The 20662-nt window shown below is 43.1% G+C and overlaps 1 protein-coding gene across 2 annotated transcripts in view; it reads left to right on the top strand.

Annotated features, from left to right (window-relative positions):
* Positions 1–16942, top strand: part of DPY19L4 (dpy-19 like 4) — a 36427-nt gene extending 19485 nt beyond the window's left edge. For both annotated transcript variants that reach the window (XM_075582704.1, XM_075582703.1), the window contains exons 11-19: positions 992–1065; positions 3096–3254; positions 4215–4334; positions 4885–5005; positions 7146–7202; positions 7697–7779; positions 11557–11689; positions 14028–14186; positions 14866–16942. In XM_075582704.1, the coding sequence (XP_075438819.1) occupies positions 992–1065; positions 3096–3254; positions 4215–4334; positions 4885–5005; positions 7146–7202; positions 7697–7779; positions 11557–11689; positions 14028–14186; positions 14866–15030 (1071 nt within the window). In that variant the 3' untranslated portion in view covers positions 15031–16942. The remainder of the gene's footprint in view (positions 1–991; positions 1066–3095; positions 3255–4214; positions 4335–4884; positions 5006–7145; positions 7203–7696; positions 7780–11556; positions 11690–14027; positions 14187–14865) is intronic.
* The last annotated feature ends 3720 nt before the right edge of the window (positions 16943–20662 follow it).

Here is a 20662-nt window from a genome sequence, read left to right as displayed (position 1 = left end):
TTGTAAACTGCTCATGAAAGGCTTCCCGCTTACTCAGGCCCCGATTCAGAATGCTGTGGAGCCTTCGTCCCCTTGCCCAGGAAGATTAGAGCTCCAGCACTGGGGTGAAGGCCTCACTGCACACTTAAATCAGCAATACTACTTTTCAACAACGGTTTTTCTTATCTTTATCTGTAAAGCATGTGACAATGTATAATTCTGCATTCTTACCTAAGCTGGCAATCGTATGGTGCGCCTGTTATAAATCTGTAAAAATTCTGATTGTGTGCCTAACATAATGGCTGCTTCAGTCGGTGTAACTCGGTAGCTACAATGTATCCTTATATTGCTAAGGTAACATTATCTGTTGTTGCAGTTTGCAGCTCAAACTGCTGGGAACATTGGTAACAAATGATCACAAACAGGAAAGTTTTACAAAGAGCTTGCACTGCTGGGGAGGTGGGCTAAAGCCTGTTATTGAAATCAAAGGATGCTTTAAAACTCATTAAAAATAACATTGCGTTGAATAAAAAAACAGTCATTATTATCTTATTTTACAGAACGGATTTATTTATACCCATAAGATTTCACTTGTTTTGCTGCTTTAGTAGAGACCATTATGTCCATGTATCTATGAATTACCATTTAGTTTCTCATTTAGTGCAGCACAAGTGTAATATGAGCCTTCTACATGAAGATAAACAATAATGTTACAGGAGCACATATTCAGAATGCTCAATATTTCCACGTATCCGTTTTGTATTATAGTGCGTCTAAAGATTACACGGCTTTTCACAATACTTATGCAGGCAATTTAATGTCGAGTCATAAAACCTATACACGGTAATAGATGGAAATACTTAGTATCTGTATACGCTGCCGCGGATTCGCAGTTGCGATTGAGCGTGCGAGAGGCATTCTCCCTGTCGCATGCATGACACTGTGGTCTCTGAAACGTAGCCGGGAGAAGTGATAACCTGCATGTAACGTAGTGGCTGTTTTGGGTTTTCAGACTGTGGTTCCTCATAAGGAAAATGGACAAATACTGAGATTCCTGGAAGTCAAATTTGGACTTAACATGACCAAGTAAGTGACAACTAGAAACGTGATGACCTAGAATGTGAGGGCAGAGAATGACCACTTATCCCACCCAGTCTGTCCGTGTCCTGTCTGCTGTATAACATCCTATTCGATCCGTCCCTTCCTGTCCTATCTGGGTAAGCCTTGGGTCTATCCCAAGCGTGTTAGAATGCTCCTGCTATGTTGGCCCCAACCTCCTGGTGAGAGGCTCTTCCCTAAATCCCTGATCATCTCCACGAAGGACTTCCTCACATCCTCCAGCACTTCTCTTTCTCTCTTCCTCTCTCTCTTCCTCTCTCTCTTTTCTGTAACACTGTGATATCGCCAACAATACTCACAGCAGGATAAGCTCTGATATGGGCCAAGTCACTGCGTCGTGCCCCAAAGAGCTGTTTATATACCCGTATAATATGCACGTTAAAGCCGCAATCCCCTCCTGAAGCCTTTATTAGTTTAGCTGAAAGTGTTTAGTATCTTGCCACCTGAGCATGTTGGGCTCTTTTAAAAAAAGAAAATGTATTTGTGTTTAAAAAATAAATAAATCATGTTTTCCGTCCCTAATTTGTAGTGCCTGAGGTTACCATGGTAACCTTTAGAGTGCTGTAGGGAGAGCTCCATTTTACCCTCCCCAACCATATTCTATTCAATCGCTTCTCTTCTGAACAGAGCGGGAGATTTGTAACAAGAAAAAGTACATAAGACAAAACTGATGGCAGTGATGGAACTCACACAGGGGCTGGTTCTTTATATGCCAAAGTGTCTGATCAGGCTCTCTTCGGCCGAAATTCCCCATTGAAGTTATTTAAGGGGACCCTGAAGATATAGAATAAGCCCCATAGACTGTAGAAGACATCCGCCAGATGTTAATGTTGATGAGATTTGTGGGCCACTAACTGTTACATACGCCTATAACATATATTATCTTTAACTGTGCAATCTGTGTATATAATGTATAACCATGTTCACGTAATGTTACTATGTATTTGTAACCATGTATTTGCCATGCCCAGGACATACTTGAAAACGAGAGATCTCTCTCAATGTATTACTTCCTTGTATATGAACAAAGTGGAGGATCCAGGGCACTACGGATTTGTAGAAAATAAATTTATTCTAATTAATTTATTTTCTACAAATCTGTAGTGCCCTGGATCCTCCACTTTGTTCATATACTTTGAAATTATACCAGACAGGTTTTTCCCTGAACCACGGAGCACCGGTACCTCTAATCGCAAGGATATTGCTTTTATTATACATATTTTGGTGTGCAGACATAACTCTTTATTTGATTACTTCCTTGTAAAACATTTTATAAATAAATAACTAGAGCCCTTGGGGAAAGCAGTGGTCTGACGGACCACTTTGGGATCCTTGTATGAGCCAGACAGGTGGTTAGTTTTTTGGGGGAAATATTTGTTCGATTTATTTTGGGGAAAGGAGATAACGTGGTCCCACAGGAGGTGTTCTTTTGGAAAAACCGAGCTTACCTTTTAGACAGAAGTTTTCCTAAATTTGTCAGTTAAACTGCGTTGGAATGTGGAACGCAGAATTTCACTGGGGAAAGCTCCCACATTCCAAACCCGGCTCCACTCAATAGCGGACATCTTCAAAGAAACATTATTCAAAATAAGTATATACCTGGGTCTCTGGGGGGCCGCCTATTCTCAACGAGGTGGAAAAACCCCATACAGGTGATATTTCAAGAAAATAGATTATGAATTAAGTTTCATTTGTGGCGATTTAAACCTTACTGACTAGCCCTGATTAGAAGTGGCATTTCTTTAAATATTAGCTGAGCGCTTGAACAATTGAGGAAAGGATTACATTTGATACGTGACAGAGTAATGTCTATGTTTTTTGGATAGGGGTGGGGGAGAAAAGAGAGAGAGAGAGAGAATAAAAAATCATATTACATTGAGTAGCTATGTGCTCTACAGACAACCTCCCCTCCCCCCTCCCCCCTCTCGAAAGTGTGTACTTTGCATTTCATGAGCTCCTCCTTAATCTCGCTTCCACGGGTGTCTCTTTTTAACCAGAAACTTCACCGTGAATTGGCTGCTGTGCCAGGAATCCTTCCAGTTCCCCTCCCAGGAGTACCTGTTACGGCTCACCCAGTCCTCCCTCTTGCCTTTCTACGTCTTGGTGTTGCTTATTTGTCTTTTCTCAGTATCTCAGGGCATTTTTAGGAGACTTAGGTAAGTGCTTCACCATTAAGGCTCTTCATGGCGGTGTAATAGTATCCAATCTTGGAGAAGCTCTGGAGTATGGAAAAGGAAGATGCAGCACATCGCAAGTGAGGGATCACAACGGTCCTTAAAGAGGCAGTCCAAGCGGCACTTTAAAAAAAAAAAATATATATATATATATATATATATACACAGCCTTTGATTACCTTTATTGAAAATTAATTACATAAGCTGCTGATCAATTAGTTTTCCAGTGATTGATCAAGAAAGATCCTGCTTCCCAGGGTTCACTAAATGGCTGCCTTTCAGTTTCAATCAATCCTTCAGTCAGTGTAGCTCAGTAGCTACAATGTATTCTTATATTACATTAGGGCGGTTCTTTTTTCATACTCCAGTTTGGGTAAAGTATATATTTGTATGATTGTTATGTTGCATGCACTTGCCTAAACATGCCATTGCTTTATTAGTAGTGTGCCTTTGCATGTATAGATATATCTATATCTATATCTAGATATATATATATATATATGCAAATATAGCTGTATGCTCATATATATATATATATATAAAAGAAGTTTCATAATTCATCCCTATTCACTCCAACTGTCTCTCCTCCTATGGGAATTAGCATCCAACATACTGTATTAAAAAGTATTATTTTTAAAACACTGGTAAACATACAAATAAATATATGTATATTTATATTAAATTGTCATATACTGACACGCAACCGTGAATTGTTTTTTTTTTTTAACCAATCATTATGCTAAACATATTTCATTGGTCTTTTCGCATACTTTTACTGCTTCATTTTTGCTTGAAACACAGAAATCAACCGATACGCTTTTCCATCTGCTCATGTAAAAAACACACACGGCCACTTGTTCTTGTCCTGTGAGGCCATGCTTGGTCGGAGATGACTTGTGAGGGGGCGTTCTGATTTAGCATGCATCTTTGTGCTGCTTTCAGCGGGACCCCAATAAACAGTAAAGTCACCCTGGAGGAGGGGCGGATAGGGGACAGGCCAGAAGTCGTCTACCACGTGATTCACACACTTCTGCTGGGCTCCCTGGCGATGGTGTTTGAAGGGTAAGTGGACTCTGTCTCATTCCTACCCCTTTATATATACATGTATACGGTTAATAGGTTATTGAAGTCTATATACAAATCAGACCATGTTTCGTTGTTTTTCCATTGAGGCTCTGAATTGGCAGTGTTATTGTCAGTCGGTTGTGCTTTCTCATGTTATGGTGATTTATTCCCACTGCTGGCACGGCAAACATGAAATCCTGTAACCCCTTACCTGCCAGGGCAATGTGTCCCAGTCCCCTCTGACATCAAAGGATTACAAATGCTTACACGTGTCTGTTTATTCCTGTAAGAAAATAGGCCCATTTATGTAACTCGGGGCTGCTCAACTTCAGTCTTCAAGCCCTTTTTGAGCACTGGTGGCTCAATCAGTCCCTGCTTCAGCACAGAGAGCTATTGAGCCGCCTGTGCTGAAGCGGGGATATCCTGTAAACCTGACCTGTTGGGGGTCTTGAGCATCCCTGATATAACTTTTTGACATACGACTGCTGTGAGTTCAATGTGGCTGTAAATGGGATGGAATAATGTGTTGTGTTCTTTTGCACCTTAGCATGAAGTTTATATGGACGCCTTATGTCTGCGTGCTCGCTGCCTTTGGCGTGTGCTCACCTGAACTTTGGACGACGCTTTTCAAGTGGGTCCGTCTCCGAGCCGTGCACCCAGTCCTGCTGGTAAGGCTTTAATGCAAGTAACCAAATGTCACGTGCATGACGTACGTCATCATTACCAAGGCACATGGCATGATCTATACCAGGGGTGGCCAACTCCAGTGCTCAAGGGCCACCAACAGGTCAGGTTTTCAGGATATCCCTGCTTCAGCACATGGGGCTCAATCAGAGGTTCAGTCATTATGAGGACTGGAGTTGGCCACCCCTGAGCTATACCAGCCCGTCCATTGCTAGAGAGGCCATGATCTGCTGGCGGTCCGTGCCAGCCCCTTTAATGTGCCAAGCAATCCGCTGCTCACTCCCTGGCACTATGCTGCTCACTCCCTGGCACTATGCTGCTCACTCCCTGGCACTATGCTGCTCACTCCCTGGCACTATGCTGCTCGCTCCCTGGCACTATGCTGCTCACTCCCTGGCACTATGCTGCTCGCTCCCTGGCACTATGCTGCTCGCTCCCTGGCACTATGCTGCTCACTCCCTGGCACTATGCTGCTCACTCCCTGGCACTATGCTGCTCACTCCCTGGCACTATGCTGCTCGCTCCCTGGCACTATGCTGCTCGCTCCCTGGCACTATGCTGCTCGCTCCCTGGCACTATGCTGCTCGCTCCCTGGCACTATGCTGCTCGCTCCCTGGCTCCCTGGCAATCCGCTGCTCACTCCCTGGCACTAGTTGTCCGGTTTAGTTTGTCAGATTCCTTTTTTTGGTTTTACAGATTTCCTTTACACTTTTCTTGTGTTTTTGTGTTGTTGTTGTTGTTTATCTCCCTCATGTGTTACACACAGACTTGTCCATTGGGGCAGTGATTTCCTATCTTTCCAAACTGGGCCCCCCAGAAGCATTTGTTGTGCCTGTGGGGGACCCTACTTGTGTATTCAGTGAGCAAAGGGTTGTGTCCTCCAAATACCCCATGGAATAGAATAGGGATTCCATGCAGGGGAATATATTTATTGGGTCATTGATGTAGGAAAACTGCAATTCTTTCCATCTCTTGACCCTCCCTCTCTCTGTTTGTTAGTCTGTGGCCTTTGTCTTTTCTCCGTGCGTATATCCCCCATGTCACCCTAACCCCCCACCCTCCTTCCAAGACTCCCGCACCCCCCCAGGTTGGGAATCGCTGAATTAGGATCTGGGAAACTCATGATGTTTGTGTGTATATCGCTGTATAGCCAAGAAAGAAGACGGCACTCCTCTGGGCCTGTGCAAATAGAGGTGAAGGTTTATTCGACGATCAACGTTTCGCTCCTACTTTGAACCTTTAGGTCAAGTCAATGTTTTTGTATCTTGCTCTATGAGAAAGTGTGCACTCCACTCCATGCAAGAGAAGATCTGTTTCTTCCTAACAAATCTCCGGCAACCAAGCATCCGCATTTTGGCCAGTGTGAAACATTTAGTGCAGAGTACACCACTTTTCAGAGATGTTAAAGCAGCAATCTTGCTTGCCTTTTTTTTTTAAATAGTTATAGGTTTAAATCAGGGGGTCTCCTTCCAGAGATACCTCCGTAGGGGGGGGCGATATCTCTCTGCAGGTTTAAATCTTCCGATTACGCTGGCCAATAGGAAGCCGCAAGGGATGACATCACGGCTTCCTATTGGGCCCGGGGGAACATTTAAACGCTGCCATTCCGATTGCCTCTCCGGAGCTGCTGCATGCACAAAGATACCAGCACCGCTATGGAAGAGAAGTGTCTCAGGATGCTCAGGGGGTCCCGGGAGCTGCAATTAACGTGGTTCAGCTCCGGAGACCCCCTGCTTCAATACTATAAATGTAAAACAAGGAAAGCAGGATTACTGCTTTGAAGGTGTAGTCTCACCTGGAAACATACATTATGGAACGATAGACACGGGGTTTATAAAGGGGGAGAAGCATAGTGTCCCTTTATGACTAGGGCTTACGTAGTGGTAATATCACGGCCATTGAGATGTTTGAATGCCGTTGTCCGCTGTTCTGGTGACTTTGGGTAAGGGGCTCAATCACCCAGTCGCAAGAAAACTAAATTGTAAGCTCAGCGGGTTATTTGTGCCAGCAAAATGTTATGTATAGCAGAGACGTTCATGTTTGGGGTGGAAAGAGGTAATTTACATTGTTTATTGAAGTGACAATTCAAAAGATCACTGAACACTTTCTCCTTCTTCTTTACAGGCTCTCATTTTAAGCACTGCCGTCCCCACTGTGATTGGCTTCAGCTTGTGGAGAGAGGTAACGTCACATGACTGGATCGGGGCATTTATGTTACCGCTTTAAAAAAAAAATATCTATATATATTTCCAATTTAAAAAAAAATATATATATATATATTATTTCTCTGCAATGACAACGCTGTGATCCACCCTAATTGGCTGAGGGGTGCAGCTGTCTGGCACTGTGGGGGCGGGGGGTGGGGGGGCTGGAAAGAGGTTTGCTCTTCTATCCTCTGGTGCTTGCAGTACGTTGCCGTCTCCTCCAGCACTGAAGTGGTTAAAGGCAGGCTCCCGTTTGGCACTGCTCACAGTTTGGGTCCTGTAAGTCACGTAGATCTTGATAAAACTCTGCTAGCTGCAGATAAGTTAGGCCCTCGTGTTCCCTACCAGCATAAAGCATGATGTCGCTGTACCTGAAGGAATGCATAACTAGTTTTGTTCTAACATTAAGATACTATGTCTTATTAAGTAGTTTTTTTTTGCCATGCCTTTTTTTTTTTTTTATCTCGCCAGTTTTTTCCTAAGATAATCGCTGAACTTTCAGAACTGGAAGAGACCTACGAGCCTGACAAGGTGGAACTCATGAACTGGATAAAGTAAGTGTTACCTGTTGGACTGCAACACACCCAGCCTATTTCGTGCCCTTTTACAGCTCGAGTGTGAAAATTACACTCTGCGTTATAGAGACTAAACACTAAGGGCCATGTGTACCAAGTGGTGCTACGCCTGAAGACACCTATGTGACGTCCTATTGGGGATGTACCTTTTTATTTGAAGTCCTGCTTTTGGGATTTGGGGATTTAATAGCTAGAAGGTTGGTTCTAGCTGGCATAACATAGCAGTTAAACGTAGTCATGGGTCAGATGCTCCTGCATTTGGAACCTGTTGCTGTCAGCGGCGGCTGTAACTAGACATGTGCGAAAGGATCAAAAATGCCGTTGCAAAAATTTATTATTTTTTATATTTCCGCTTTTTTTTCCGTACACGCCATGTTTCTAAGGGTTCGTGAAATGGCAGCATCAAAATGTTGCAGAACTGGGGAAGGTGCGCAAAAGGTAGCGTAACCGGAAGTGCCTAAAATGTCACCAGAATGGAAGTATGAAAAGCACACGTGACCTGCGCCATTTGCTTCTGAGTTTTGGGTGTTGTGTGCAGAAACGGGGAGGGCGGAAGGAGAGAGAGCTTCAGAGGCTCTTAGTCTATAAGCTGCAATAGCGCTGCATGAGCTGACTGACCTAACGCCAGTGCCATCCTGCCCATGGCATAGATATTATTACCCCCACCAACTAGTATCCACCACCACCACCGCCATCATCATTATTGCCAATGGCTAACAGAATAATTTGTATACCATTTTTGAGGGGCCCGAACAAGGCAGCAGTCCTAAAGAACGAATGATGCATGTTGGTACAGTATTTGGCTTATGTGTCAGGAGCAGCAGCAGCTTCACATGTCTTTGTTAGACTCTCACTTCTCATTGGATTTCTCTCTCCGTACTAAACCCTGCAGCTGGGGCTGCGTCCGGTTGACTATCATTACGATCATCATTACCGTCTTTCCTGCCGCTACCACCAACTCCACTAACATTTGTAGTGGCACTAAGGATCACATCTTTAGCTCCTACATTATGAACATCACATTCCTCGTCATCACCATCATCTACCTTCTCCGTTTCTGCTTCAATCCCTCTGTTGGCCATCCCTCCACCTCCTCAGTCTTCTAGAAGTAGAAGCTACCCTCCCAGTCGCTGTCCCTGCAGTTTCATGTGTTGGCGAGGAATAACTGGGGGCATCAGACTACCCTTCCCTCAGAGGTAGTTTTTCTGGTGCCCTTACACACCCCGAGATTGAGGCCTATCCACATCCAGAAAGATACTGTAGGAGCAGTGTCGAGACCTTTTCCTCTCAGGTCCCACTCATTAATAGTCTTTTATGGCTGCTGTTACCAAGGTCTTGGTCACAATGATCACGACCCCCACACCCACAGGAGCCACCCTCTTGCCAATATAACTAAACGTAATTGTTCCATTTTAATGATTAGATCGCTGCCTACTGTGTGTGTAACGCTCCCTCTTCCCCTTGTGTTCCCTCCCAAAGCACATGGTGTGCGCCCTGTTTATAGTCTCTGCATTAAGCGAGACTAGCCATTTTAGAGAACTATCGCAAAATGGTAACGCACGTGGACTGCATTCTTGGCGCGTCGCTTGCAAGCTCTGACCAGGCCACGGACTCTCAATCCCGCTTCCCTTTTTTTTCTAGTTATTGCATTGAAGCAGGGGGTCACTAGAGCTGAACTGCGTTCATTTCCGCCCCAGGGACCCCCTGCTTTCCGAGATACTTGCCTACTTAGGGGGTGCCTGTAGCAGCTGGGTCTGGGCTATGTGGGGCTATTGAAATGGCGGATTTAAAGCTCTCACGTTACACAGGCTAATAAGAAGCTGTGACCTCATCCCTTGCGGCTTCCTATTGGCCCGCGTAACCGGGCGCTTTAAACCTGCAGAACTGGTACCTGCATCGCCACAGGTAAGTATTTCGGGGGGAACAGGGGGTCCCAGGAGCTGACATTTAATGTGGTTCAGCTCCAGAGCCCCCCTGCTTCCCACCTAGGGGACATTTTTTTTTTGTTTAGGGCGGGGTGCATTTGCTCCTTTAACAGAAACGAAATGAACATTTCACGTGGTTTTGCATTCTCTAGCTGTAACTCCTGAAAAGCAATACGTTGAAAGTCCTTCCAACAGCAAAAGGGTTAACAGCGTAATGTTGAAACTTGGAAAAAACGTTGGCCCTTGACTCCTTAACGGCTGCCATCTTGTAGGAACATTAGGCCAGTGGATTGTGAGAGCTAAGAGTTCTGAAACAAACCAGGAGAACTTTGCATGTTGCTGCACCCGAGGCCCAGGAAACCGAAGGGAGAGACCCGAGGCCACACAGCTCTGTATGCACTTGTATCATGGCGTGAGATTGAAAGGACCTGTTGTACTTTTCAGACTCCAGACCTACCTGCTTACTCGGGCATTTAAATAATGAACCGCAACCTGCCCGGCATTTCATAGCTACAGCACCGTCCCAGCCTGTATTGTATGTTTCCTTGTGTTTGGTCTCGTTTATAACCTTAAATGTTTTCTCCTTTTTGTAACTGTGAAGTGCTCTGAGTCCCATTGGAAGAAAAGCGTGATATAAATAAGTTGTTATTATTAATAGGGAGGAAGCGATTTATAACCCTTCTGCTTTGCAATGCAAACTACTCTGCTAGTGAAAGAGTTAAGTGGCCCCAGCAGTACAATCAATATTTCTCATAAATAGAAAATGACTGGCCGATTCATTGATGAATGAAAGAGTATATGGTGTTATTATGGGGAGGCGTTGGAACCTGTCTCTCTAGTGTGGAACTGTGTGTTAATATTGAACTTCTGTTATTCACAGCACACAAGCAGATAACTGCCAGGCTGGTTCCCATTCTCCGTTAATAACATTATGGATTACATGTCATGCCTGTGAATGTTCACTGCTGCAGCGAGTTGAAAAGTGTTCTGCTGAGACCTGAAAATACCATTGAATGGGGCCCAGACTCCGCATTTCTTACTGCCTCTTTATAGCAGGGATACGGTGCACAAACATGTAATACAGGGATATAGGAAGGCTTAGTAAGGCAGGCTACAACAGTTTGATTCATTATACACCATTGTATATCCCAACACGGCACTAAACTAATGAAGGAAAGGTTAAGATTGGGGTGAGCAGAGTTCGAAATGTGTTATAAAGGCAACATTGAGTGCAAATTCATTATGCTTGTTGCACTGTCTGAGGCTTTACATGGACCACGGTGGTAGATCTTCATAGACCTAGCTGTCCACAAGCTTTCAAAGGTTCCACGTTTCTTCTTCCGGTGTACTAACATTTGAATGGAACTTGAGATTAAATGGAATGTGTCCTGTGCAAAGTGAAGTACAGTGGGGACGCCAACAGAACTGTGTGTACACAGGGTATCTGAGCACGTTGTGTAGAGGGTATCTGAGCACGTTGTGTAGAGGGTATCTGAGCACGTTGTCCTGATGAAGATCAAATGAGCACGGAGACGTGAGCACACTGTATTTACTTTCTTTTTGAGACCTTTTGGTGGATAATTTGAGATACTGTCCCATAAAATATATGCTGTATATTTATTTAAAACAAGGAAGGAGAAAGAAAACTGTGTGTGTGTGTGTTAATGCTGTGTTTGTTTGATTGCTTGGTACAATAGCTTCGAACAGTGCAAATAACTTACATTTTAACCTGGAGCTGCTTTCTTTTTGTAAACACGAGTTAAGAGAATCCCTTTATTTAATATATATATATTTATATCTGTGCACTTTTTAATCCTGCTTTGTTTTGCAGAGGTCAGGCGCCCCTTGCTGCCGTTTTTGCTGGGAGCCCACAGTTAATGGGTGCGATTAAGCTCTGCACTGGTTGGATGGTAACCAGTCTGCCTGTTTATAACGATGAAGACCTCATGAAAAGGAATGAACATGTAAGAGATGTCCTTGTTTTGCTTGTTTTGCTGGCTAAGTTACTGTGCCATTTAGTTGCAAGGGAGAAGTTTACATTCTATTCTAAGCTTTGCAGTGCCCTGAAACGCAAGCTGCAGGTACATACTCCTCACATACGTTAGTTACAGGTACATTCGGGAAATTCAATGTCAAAAGATCAAGACATTTAGCATTGTCCTACCCTGTTCCCAGGTTTCCCCCGGCCCAGTGTCTTCTCTGTTGCAACAAAGATAGGAGCGCAGGCCATTCAATCCATACTAAATGTCACGGGCAACAATAGGATGAGAAGGATTCAAATAGAAAGGTTCATTTTGATCTTGAGTATGTACTGTATGTATGTCTTTATTTATATAGCACCATTAGTGTACATAGCGCTTCACAGCAGTAATACACGTGACAATCATATAAATAACAAATAACACGTCATGGGAATAAGTACATCAGACATAAAAGTAACATTGTGGAAGAGGAGCCCCTGCTCCGAAGAGCTTACAATCTAATGGAGTAGTGTATGCTCCTTGTAAGCGAGGGGGAGAAGGTCAGCAGATTGTACGGTGTTAATTAGTTGGACGGTGTGAAGCATTGCACATGTACATTTTCCGCAGGCTGCGTGATGCTGGAAAGAGAACAGTTTTAGATTCATTTATTTGTGACGTACAATGGTTCCAGGCAATCATTGAGCTTGTCTCTTGTTCCGGTGACCTTTTGGTGGACGACCTTGGCATTGATTGCCTTTCATTCAGTGTGGGGAAGAGGAGAGGCAGAATTGCTCCAACCCAAAGCATCCAATTCGTATGAATGATTTACTTCCATTTTGTTTGTGCAGTAATCTCCATTGCATTATCCCTCTAAAGGTGCAATACACAGTACTTTGGTTTGTTTACGTTCATATGTAAAAGTGGTGAGCTAAGACTTGGGAGGGGTTTGATTTCCAGTGACTGCTTTCTTTTGTCTGGTGTCATTGTGTGTTCAGCAAGTGCTTATACAGCAAGAGCTCCCTGCCCCCTTGTCTTAACCCTTTCACTATCAGGTGGTCATTACTAATATGTTGCAGGCTCTTCTGGCAGCAACTAGCACAGGGGTGGCTACCATCAGGTCAGGTTTTAAGGATATCTCTGCTTCAGCACAGGTGGCACAATCTGTCCCTGCTTCAGCACAGGTGGCTTAATCAGAGGCACCTGTGCTGAAGCTGAGATATCGTGAAAATCTGACTTGTTGTGGGGTGCTTAAGCGCTGGAGTTGAGCATTCCTGCTGTTCCTGATTAATGTATGAAAATAAGCTAGGATAAATATATAACTGTAGTCAATCAGACGTGAGCAGAAAAGATCAAATTTCTTTGAGACCAATCGAGCTGCATTGTGAGAATTTAGTTAGAATAAGCGGCAACTTTCAAAGGGGGACCTTCCTTCCCGACGATATATTTGCATGTATTTAAACAATTAGAACGATCTTTACAAATGTCATTTTGTATTGCCTTTATTCTGCAATACCCTGCATTTAGTTGCATAGCCTCTAGGTGGGAGTGGATCATCTGCAGGACTGTTGTGTGAAGCAAACTGATTTGCTTGAATACAGGAGAAACCGGTGTCCGTGCAGGGCTATGTATGACATATATATGTAGGAGGGTTTTTGTCACTTGTTTTACTCACCATAACTTAACTCAGTATTATGGTTTAGCCTATCCCATAGCCTCTCTTGCATTCCCAGTAAAATCAACCCCACACTGATGAGACACATCAAGGTCGAAACCGTTGTCTGTGGGTGGTTTTCTGGGTATGCACCTTAACCCTGGCTGTGCTCAAAGCTGTGACCATGCAGCAAGCTTAAGCCTATAGGGAACCATGTTAAAAATGGTTATTGAGGCAAAAAGTGACACTGTGTGCTCATTTGCATGTCATTTCCCAGAGTCCCTTGCTGCAGTGGAAGTGCTGTATGCTGGGTGATAATGGGGAAAGGCGGGGTTGCAGACCTGCCTAAGACATGCAGATGAGCATACAGCTATATTTGCACATATATATATATATATATATATATATATATATATATATATATGTGCAAATATAGCTGTATGCTCAAATGTAAAAAGCAGCATTGGCGCCCATCTCACACTGTTCTCGCATATATATTAATATATATATATATATTAATATATTAATATATATGCGAGAACAGTGTGAGATGGGCGCCAATGCTGCTTTTTACATTTGTGGTTATTTATTTGAAAAATTAATGGTTTCAAAACGTACCCAAAGTAATAGATGGCCTTTATTAAAAAAAAAAATCAAATCGTTATTTTTGGTCATATTTTTATTTGACAGATTTATCAGATCTACGGCATGAGATCCGCAGAGGACATCTATAAGATACTCAGTTCCTACAAAGCGAACTACGTCATCATCGAAGATTCAATCTGCAACGAAGTGGGTGGGGTGAGAGGCTGCAGAGTCAAAGATTTACTCGATGTTGCTAATGATCATGTGAGTCCCATCGGGAAAACTCTTCTACGCGTCTCCATCATTGTGAAAAAAGCCGCGCGGTTATTGTGGTGAGGGTGTCCCTTTCTAAGAGGAGGATAATATTGTGTAGCAATTATTTGTGTTCATACTGTTAGACAGGGGTGGCCAACTCCAGTCCTCAAGGGCCACCAACAGGTCAAGTTTTAAGGATATCCCTGCTTCAGCACAGGTGGCTGTCATTGACTGAGCCACCTGTGCTGAAGCAGGGATATCCTTAAAACCAGCCCTCAAGTGCCACCAACTGGTCAGGAGTGGGCCACTCCTGCTGTAATATATATATTAGTACAACAGTTACAGTAGATTATTGAAATTGGGGGGGAAATGATCATTCAATAAGGTACTCGGTGTATGTTGTGATTTCATACCTGATATTTAGTAGCTTTTTTTTTACCTTGAAATTGCATAATGGGCAGTTCTTGTCTGAGTAAGTGACATTGTTAATTTGCGTGTTGCCAGCATGGATATCTGTGGACTTTTAGTTTAAAATATGAGAGGTTTGAAGGTGGCCACACGATGTTGAATGTTGTTTGTATCTACCCGCGCAGTTCTTGCATAAGGTTCAAATTGATTCTAGCGAGTGAATGAATGCACAAATATTCTATAAACCAGCAACGTTTAATTGTGTGTTCTGTTCTGACAGGTGATTAATGAAGATGGCGATGTTTATGCACACTCAAAATATGGACGATTTTGCCACGAGATCAAATTGAATTATTCTCCATATGTGAATTATTTTACAAAAGTGTTTTGGAACAGATCCTATTTTGTGTATAAAATTAACACACTCATATCCTTCCAGTACTGAAAATCACAAGGCCTTCATCTCCACTGTGAGATGGTCTACTTATGCAAATGGTGCACAAGACTTTCCTAATGTGGACCACTCTTAACTTCTCAGTTCTTCGCGTGACTTCAGTAAACAAATGTACTTTATTCATTTCACGCAGAACATTCAGGCATTTTATAACAAAGAAGGCGTGATTGTTTTAGCTTGTATTCCCTGCTGTTTGCATATATACAGTACCTGTGGGACAGAAGAAAGACTATGGATCCCTGCTCAGATGAGTCCTGCAGAGAGAAACTAGATGTTTCTCAAAACAAAAGCAATCCAAAGAAAGTCTGTTGGGTGAACAATTGGAGCCCTTGTATAAATAATGTTGAGAGTTATGTATCTAGCTTCTGGTGCATACAAATGGACTAATATCAAGTGGTTCTATGGGGTTTTTCTCTGCTCGTGTCCACATCAAGCTGCTCTCATTTGACTTGGATCTATTGGCCAGGCACAATTGTTCCCACAGACACTGAAAATAGGGAGAATCGGATGACGCCAGAACAAGACCTTGATGCATCACAGTGTGGTGTGTGTCTTATCTCCTCCACGCTTTTATTATGCTACTCACACATTTCTTTATTGACACAAGCAGGGTTTAGAATACCCTTATACGTTGACCTCAAGATATACTGTATACGTAACATGGGCTGAAAGTACTTGTGCTATGTCTTGCTTTTCAGTCTACGTCTAAGGCCGCGTCCATGGATAGTGCTTGCGGGCGATGGCGCGCTTCTGCTCGGCACTGAGCCCTTACAGCCGCAATGAGAGTGGCTTTAGTAGGGGCTCGACTACGCTTCCGCGCGCTTGCGGAAGCGTAGGTCTTAGGAAAATTTTAAATCTTCGCGCTTGCCGGAGCGCAGGGCCAGTCACATGAGCGGTTCGCCCAATGAGGGCGAACCAGCACCGTGACGTCACTGGCCCGCCCCCAGACGGCGTGCTGTCTAAGGCCAGGGAAAGCACCCGCTTTCCCTCAGCCTCAGCGCGCCTCCGCCCGCCAGCAATAACCATGGCCGAGGCCTTAGAATGAATTAAGATATTGCTCCAGTTTTCTTGAGGGTGGCAAATTTAAAAGTAGATTGATACTTTTGCCATTTTAAAATATTTTAAAATATCCCCATTGCAACAATGTTTTTTGTTTCTCTCTTATGTCCTATGATATCTCATTGTGCCTTGTATTAACCTTCCTGCTACTGTAGTGTCTGTACTGTAGTGTTCTATCAGTCACCAGCTAGCCATGTTATCTCTTGGGTTTGTATGGATCGGATTGTGTGTGCTCTTTGAGTGGAAGGATGTTGTCAACTAATATGCCTGTTACGAAAAGAAGTATATTCTTGCTCATTTTGGCCCATGGACCAAAGTACTTCTCTGCCAAAGCTGAAGTGAGTGTGATCAGTACCATATTAGTTAATTGTGTGAAATGGTAAAAGCCTATGGGTACTAAAGGGAGTTTTTCATATACATGATTTAAAAGTCTGCTTTGCAAAAACTAGAACATGGTGTAATTGTTGGTGATAAACTAGCAATTACTGGTTCTTTGAAACCTCTAATGTAAATTGTATTTGTTGGGATGTGGAAGTGAAGCATAGTATATTGCCGGAGTGGCCAACTCCAGTCCTCAAGGGCCGCCAGCAGGTCAGGTGTTAAGGATGTCCCTGCTTCAGCACAGGTAGCGCACCACCTGTGCTGAAGCAGGGATATCCTTAACACCTGACCTGCTGGTGGCCACCCTTGGTATATTACATTGCTGGAGTGCCGTGCAGCATTGTGGGAATGACATTGCCGATATGTGTGGCTGGTTTCATTGGAAAGGGCAGTTTTATAACACAGATCTGAAAAGGGGGTAACGGTCATAACCAAAAATAATAAAAATACTCTACACTCAGTTTGGGCAGCTTCTCATTTACCTGCAACTGGTGGCTCATACATCGCTTTAAATTAGAATTCACCACATTCACATGTACATTTTGCGGCATTATTACTTCCGGCGGAGTCTAACTGGCCGCTGGGTCAGGGCTCCCTGTGCATTCTGTATAATGTATATATCACTTGAGTTCTAACACAGGACCCTTCAAGTACAATCAGGTTTCATGTCGTTGCAGAAACATTTTGCCTGCTGTAAATGTGCAGAATTTGTTACCACGTGCAAAGGTTTCACCTGGCTCCAGACACAGCTCCAATTCCTCCCTGAGGTTTAACAGCAACTAAATGTGGTTATGAATATGTCAATGATATACAGTACTAGAACAGTAAGGACAGAGAAAGTAACCCCTTTAGAAATGGAGCACTCCTAAAACAATAGATGCCTTTTATTGCCTAATCCACAGATTAAACAATATTCAGTGCTCAGGGATGCTTAATGTAGAAAATTAGAACATAACGTTTATTAACTCGTCAATTAAAATACAATACTGTTCAGTATAAAGACAAAACGGTGAATTTAAAAGAACCTACCGGTATATGAGGTGTAAAAGTAACACCGGAAGCCGTGGATGTAATAGATAACTGGATATTGGATGCACAGTATTTTGTTTAGCTATATTTTTAGCCAATATATTGCAGAGTACAGATTGTGCAGGGCATGCTAACTCCCAGAATTCTGCACCACAATAGCTTTACCGGTGTAGAGAGCTTTCGTGATTGGAGGATTGTCTGATTCTATAGTAAAACAATCCTCCTCCCCCCTTAAAAAAAAAAAAAAATACACTTTTCCCACAGACACTATAAGAGTTTTTCAAGCAGATACCCAACTATATCGCTTGTACCTATCTCTCAACAGGGACTATAACCCTGTGTATATACTTCCGTCAAGGATTCATATAATCCTGACTTCACTTCGAGCCTTTACTCAAGTGTTTCTATGGTTTTTCCTTAACCTTGGATCATCCGATGCAGCGGTAACTCTAAAAACTTCTAAACCTTAGAACCTTATGGGCTCTTTGGGCAAGAAGACACAGACGGATAATATACAGATAAAATATATATCTTGTACACTTACCCCGAATGTGGCTTCTATCCCACTTCTGACACCATGAAAATAAGTGCCCTTTTGTATTCTCCAACGTCTTAGCGTGAAAATACACCGTCTGCCAACTCTAGGACGACTCCAACCTCCGGAGGATTTACCACACTCTTATAGCGCTGATGACCTGGGAAAACAAAATGGCGGACGAGCTCGGGAGAAGACAGTAATTGAGTCAGACAACAACCAGGGAAGCTTTGTCAGAAACTGTTCTCTCATTTATTGAAGGTCTACAGCCGGTTTATATAGCAAACCTGAGCATAGAAAATAACACAGATATGAGAACATACTTCCCCTTTTACTTCACAGTCTGTCTATCTCAGCAAAATGACAGTTAGACTATTTATGGTCTGAGAAAGGGGCTCAATACCGAGTTAGGAGGCCGTTAAGGAAATGGCAGTATATTGTGAAATGCATTGTTGTGTAACTTATGCCCGGTACGGCTGAAGACAAGTTCCTGTTTTCTACAGGGCAAAAATAAGTCTGAATAAGTCTGAACAAACACAGTTCAGCTAAAGATAAATAGGTGACAGGTCAAGACACATTCTCAGACCTGCCTGCACAGCACAATTACATATGGCATGTGATTAGTTCCTGAGACTTGAACGTTAGTACAGAATAGTTATAGAAAAATGGTTATCCAGCAATCAAAATGGAGTCCCCCCTTATATGCACATTTACAATGCAGAAAGTCATGTTCTTACATTGGCGATTCATGAATTAAGTAGCTGTGTTAGTCCAGTTACAATACTGCAGAATAAATGAGTACTTCAGTATTAGGTGATACCTTATTTATTTGTACTAACAATTGATATTATAAGACAAGCTTTCGAGAGTTCTCCTCTCTTCCTCAGGTCAGCAATGCAGCTGATTCACAGAGCTTCCATTGCCTTAAAGCAGCAGTCCAAGCAATTTCCTACGTGTGGTTATTTTTTTTTTTTTTAATTAATCAGTTCTGTACTGTGAGCAAATACTTGTAGCATTTAAAAACAAAAACAAAAAAAACAACTCTAAATTACATTTTGTGTATTATAATGCAACAAGCATTTTTTGTTTCTATAACGGCCATTTACAAAGTCACATCCCCTTCCTCTTCTGAAACAAGCTCTGGTACACCCCTCTTTGAGACCTGCCCTCTCTCTAGCAGTGAACCAATTGTATCTAGTGACTGTCTGTCTGGTCATAATCTTCCCCACAGAACTTTGCATCTTTGGTCCTCTGCTGTTGCACTGACAGTCATTTAGTGAACCCCGCAAGCTGAATCTTAGTTCGCTGTTGTGGCTCCAATAGTCCCTGATTCAGCACAGGTGGCTGAGGCTCAGTCTTTGGCTGAGGCTCAGGCTTTGGCTGAGGCTCAGGCTTTGGCTGAGGCTCAGTCTTTGTCTGAGCCTCCGATTGAAGCACCTGTGCTGGAGCTGTGATATCCTGAAAACCTCACCTGTTGGGGGGCTTGAGGACTGGAGTTGAGCCCCCCTGATGTAATGAATACGTTTCCATATCTAGTGAACAATTTAGCTCACTACAGGACTAAAATATGCACTTTCTAAGACAAGAATTCAAATACATCTGTTTTCTGTTCCTCAGTACATTTCTCTGAGATCTTTTTTGTTTTTGTTCATTAATGTTACTGCGGCGCTGATTTATCAGCACAATGTGCAGTGCCCTGCGAAATATTTCCAGGAAGAGCACAATACACTGAGATGTGTGTCTGCCGTACTGTATGGGGCGTCCTCTTACACCTCTGGTTCTGAGATTTACAGCAATGCAAGTGATCCCGTACAGTACGGCACAGACACACATCTCGGTGTATTGTGCTCTTCTTGGAAATATTTCGCAGGGCACTGCACATTGTGCTGATAAATCAGCGCCTCAGTAACATTAATGAACAAAAACAATAAATGTGCCAGGACAACATGGTCAGCTTGTTTAACAAAGCCCATTTATTGTTGGGGTCAGTGACACTATAAACATTGATTGAATACACACACACACACACACACACACACACACGCAGAAGCCTGTTTTTGTTTTGTGTTCAAATTTTAGTGCAGTGTTATTTTTGGAAATATGTACAGTTAGAAATAATGGTTCCCATGGGGCGCAATCAGGAAATCTAACGAGGGGTGCAGTGGCAGTGGCAGTGTCATGACAACACATCATCAACTGATGTCACGACGCAGAGGGAGAAGGGCTGCTTTCTTATGCAGGCCCCGCTCTCCATAACAGACACAGTCCCTGCCCAGATTAGCTTACAATCTATGTTGTTGGTGCCCAAGGTACAGTGAGATAAAGTGACGTATCCGAGGTCACAAGGAGCTGACACCGGGATTTGAGCCAGACTTAATCTCCGTGTCCTTGTTTAGAGCCTCAGTGCCTTCTCTTTAATGCATCATTATTTTTTCTTAGAGAACTTTGTATTGGGGGAGAATTAATTTATCTAGCAAAGTGTTTCTCAACCTACGTTGCTTGGTTATACCTCGATTTGACGCACGAGCGGCACTCGATTCTACAAAGCACATATTTTGTTATTGTCTCCTTTCAAAAGTTTTTACCTACTAACCCTTCGCTGCCACAAGGCGTCACCAA

This window comes from Ascaphus truei, chromosome 2 (genome assembly GCF_040206685.1).
Source record: "Ascaphus truei isolate aAscTru1 chromosome 2, aAscTru1.hap1, whole genome shotgun sequence".
NCBI lineage: Eukaryota > Metazoa > Chordata > Amphibia > Anura > Ascaphidae > Ascaphus > Ascaphus truei.
The sequence above is the reverse complement of the archived record's forward strand: the minus strand, read 5'-3'. Positions and strand labels throughout refer to the sequence as shown.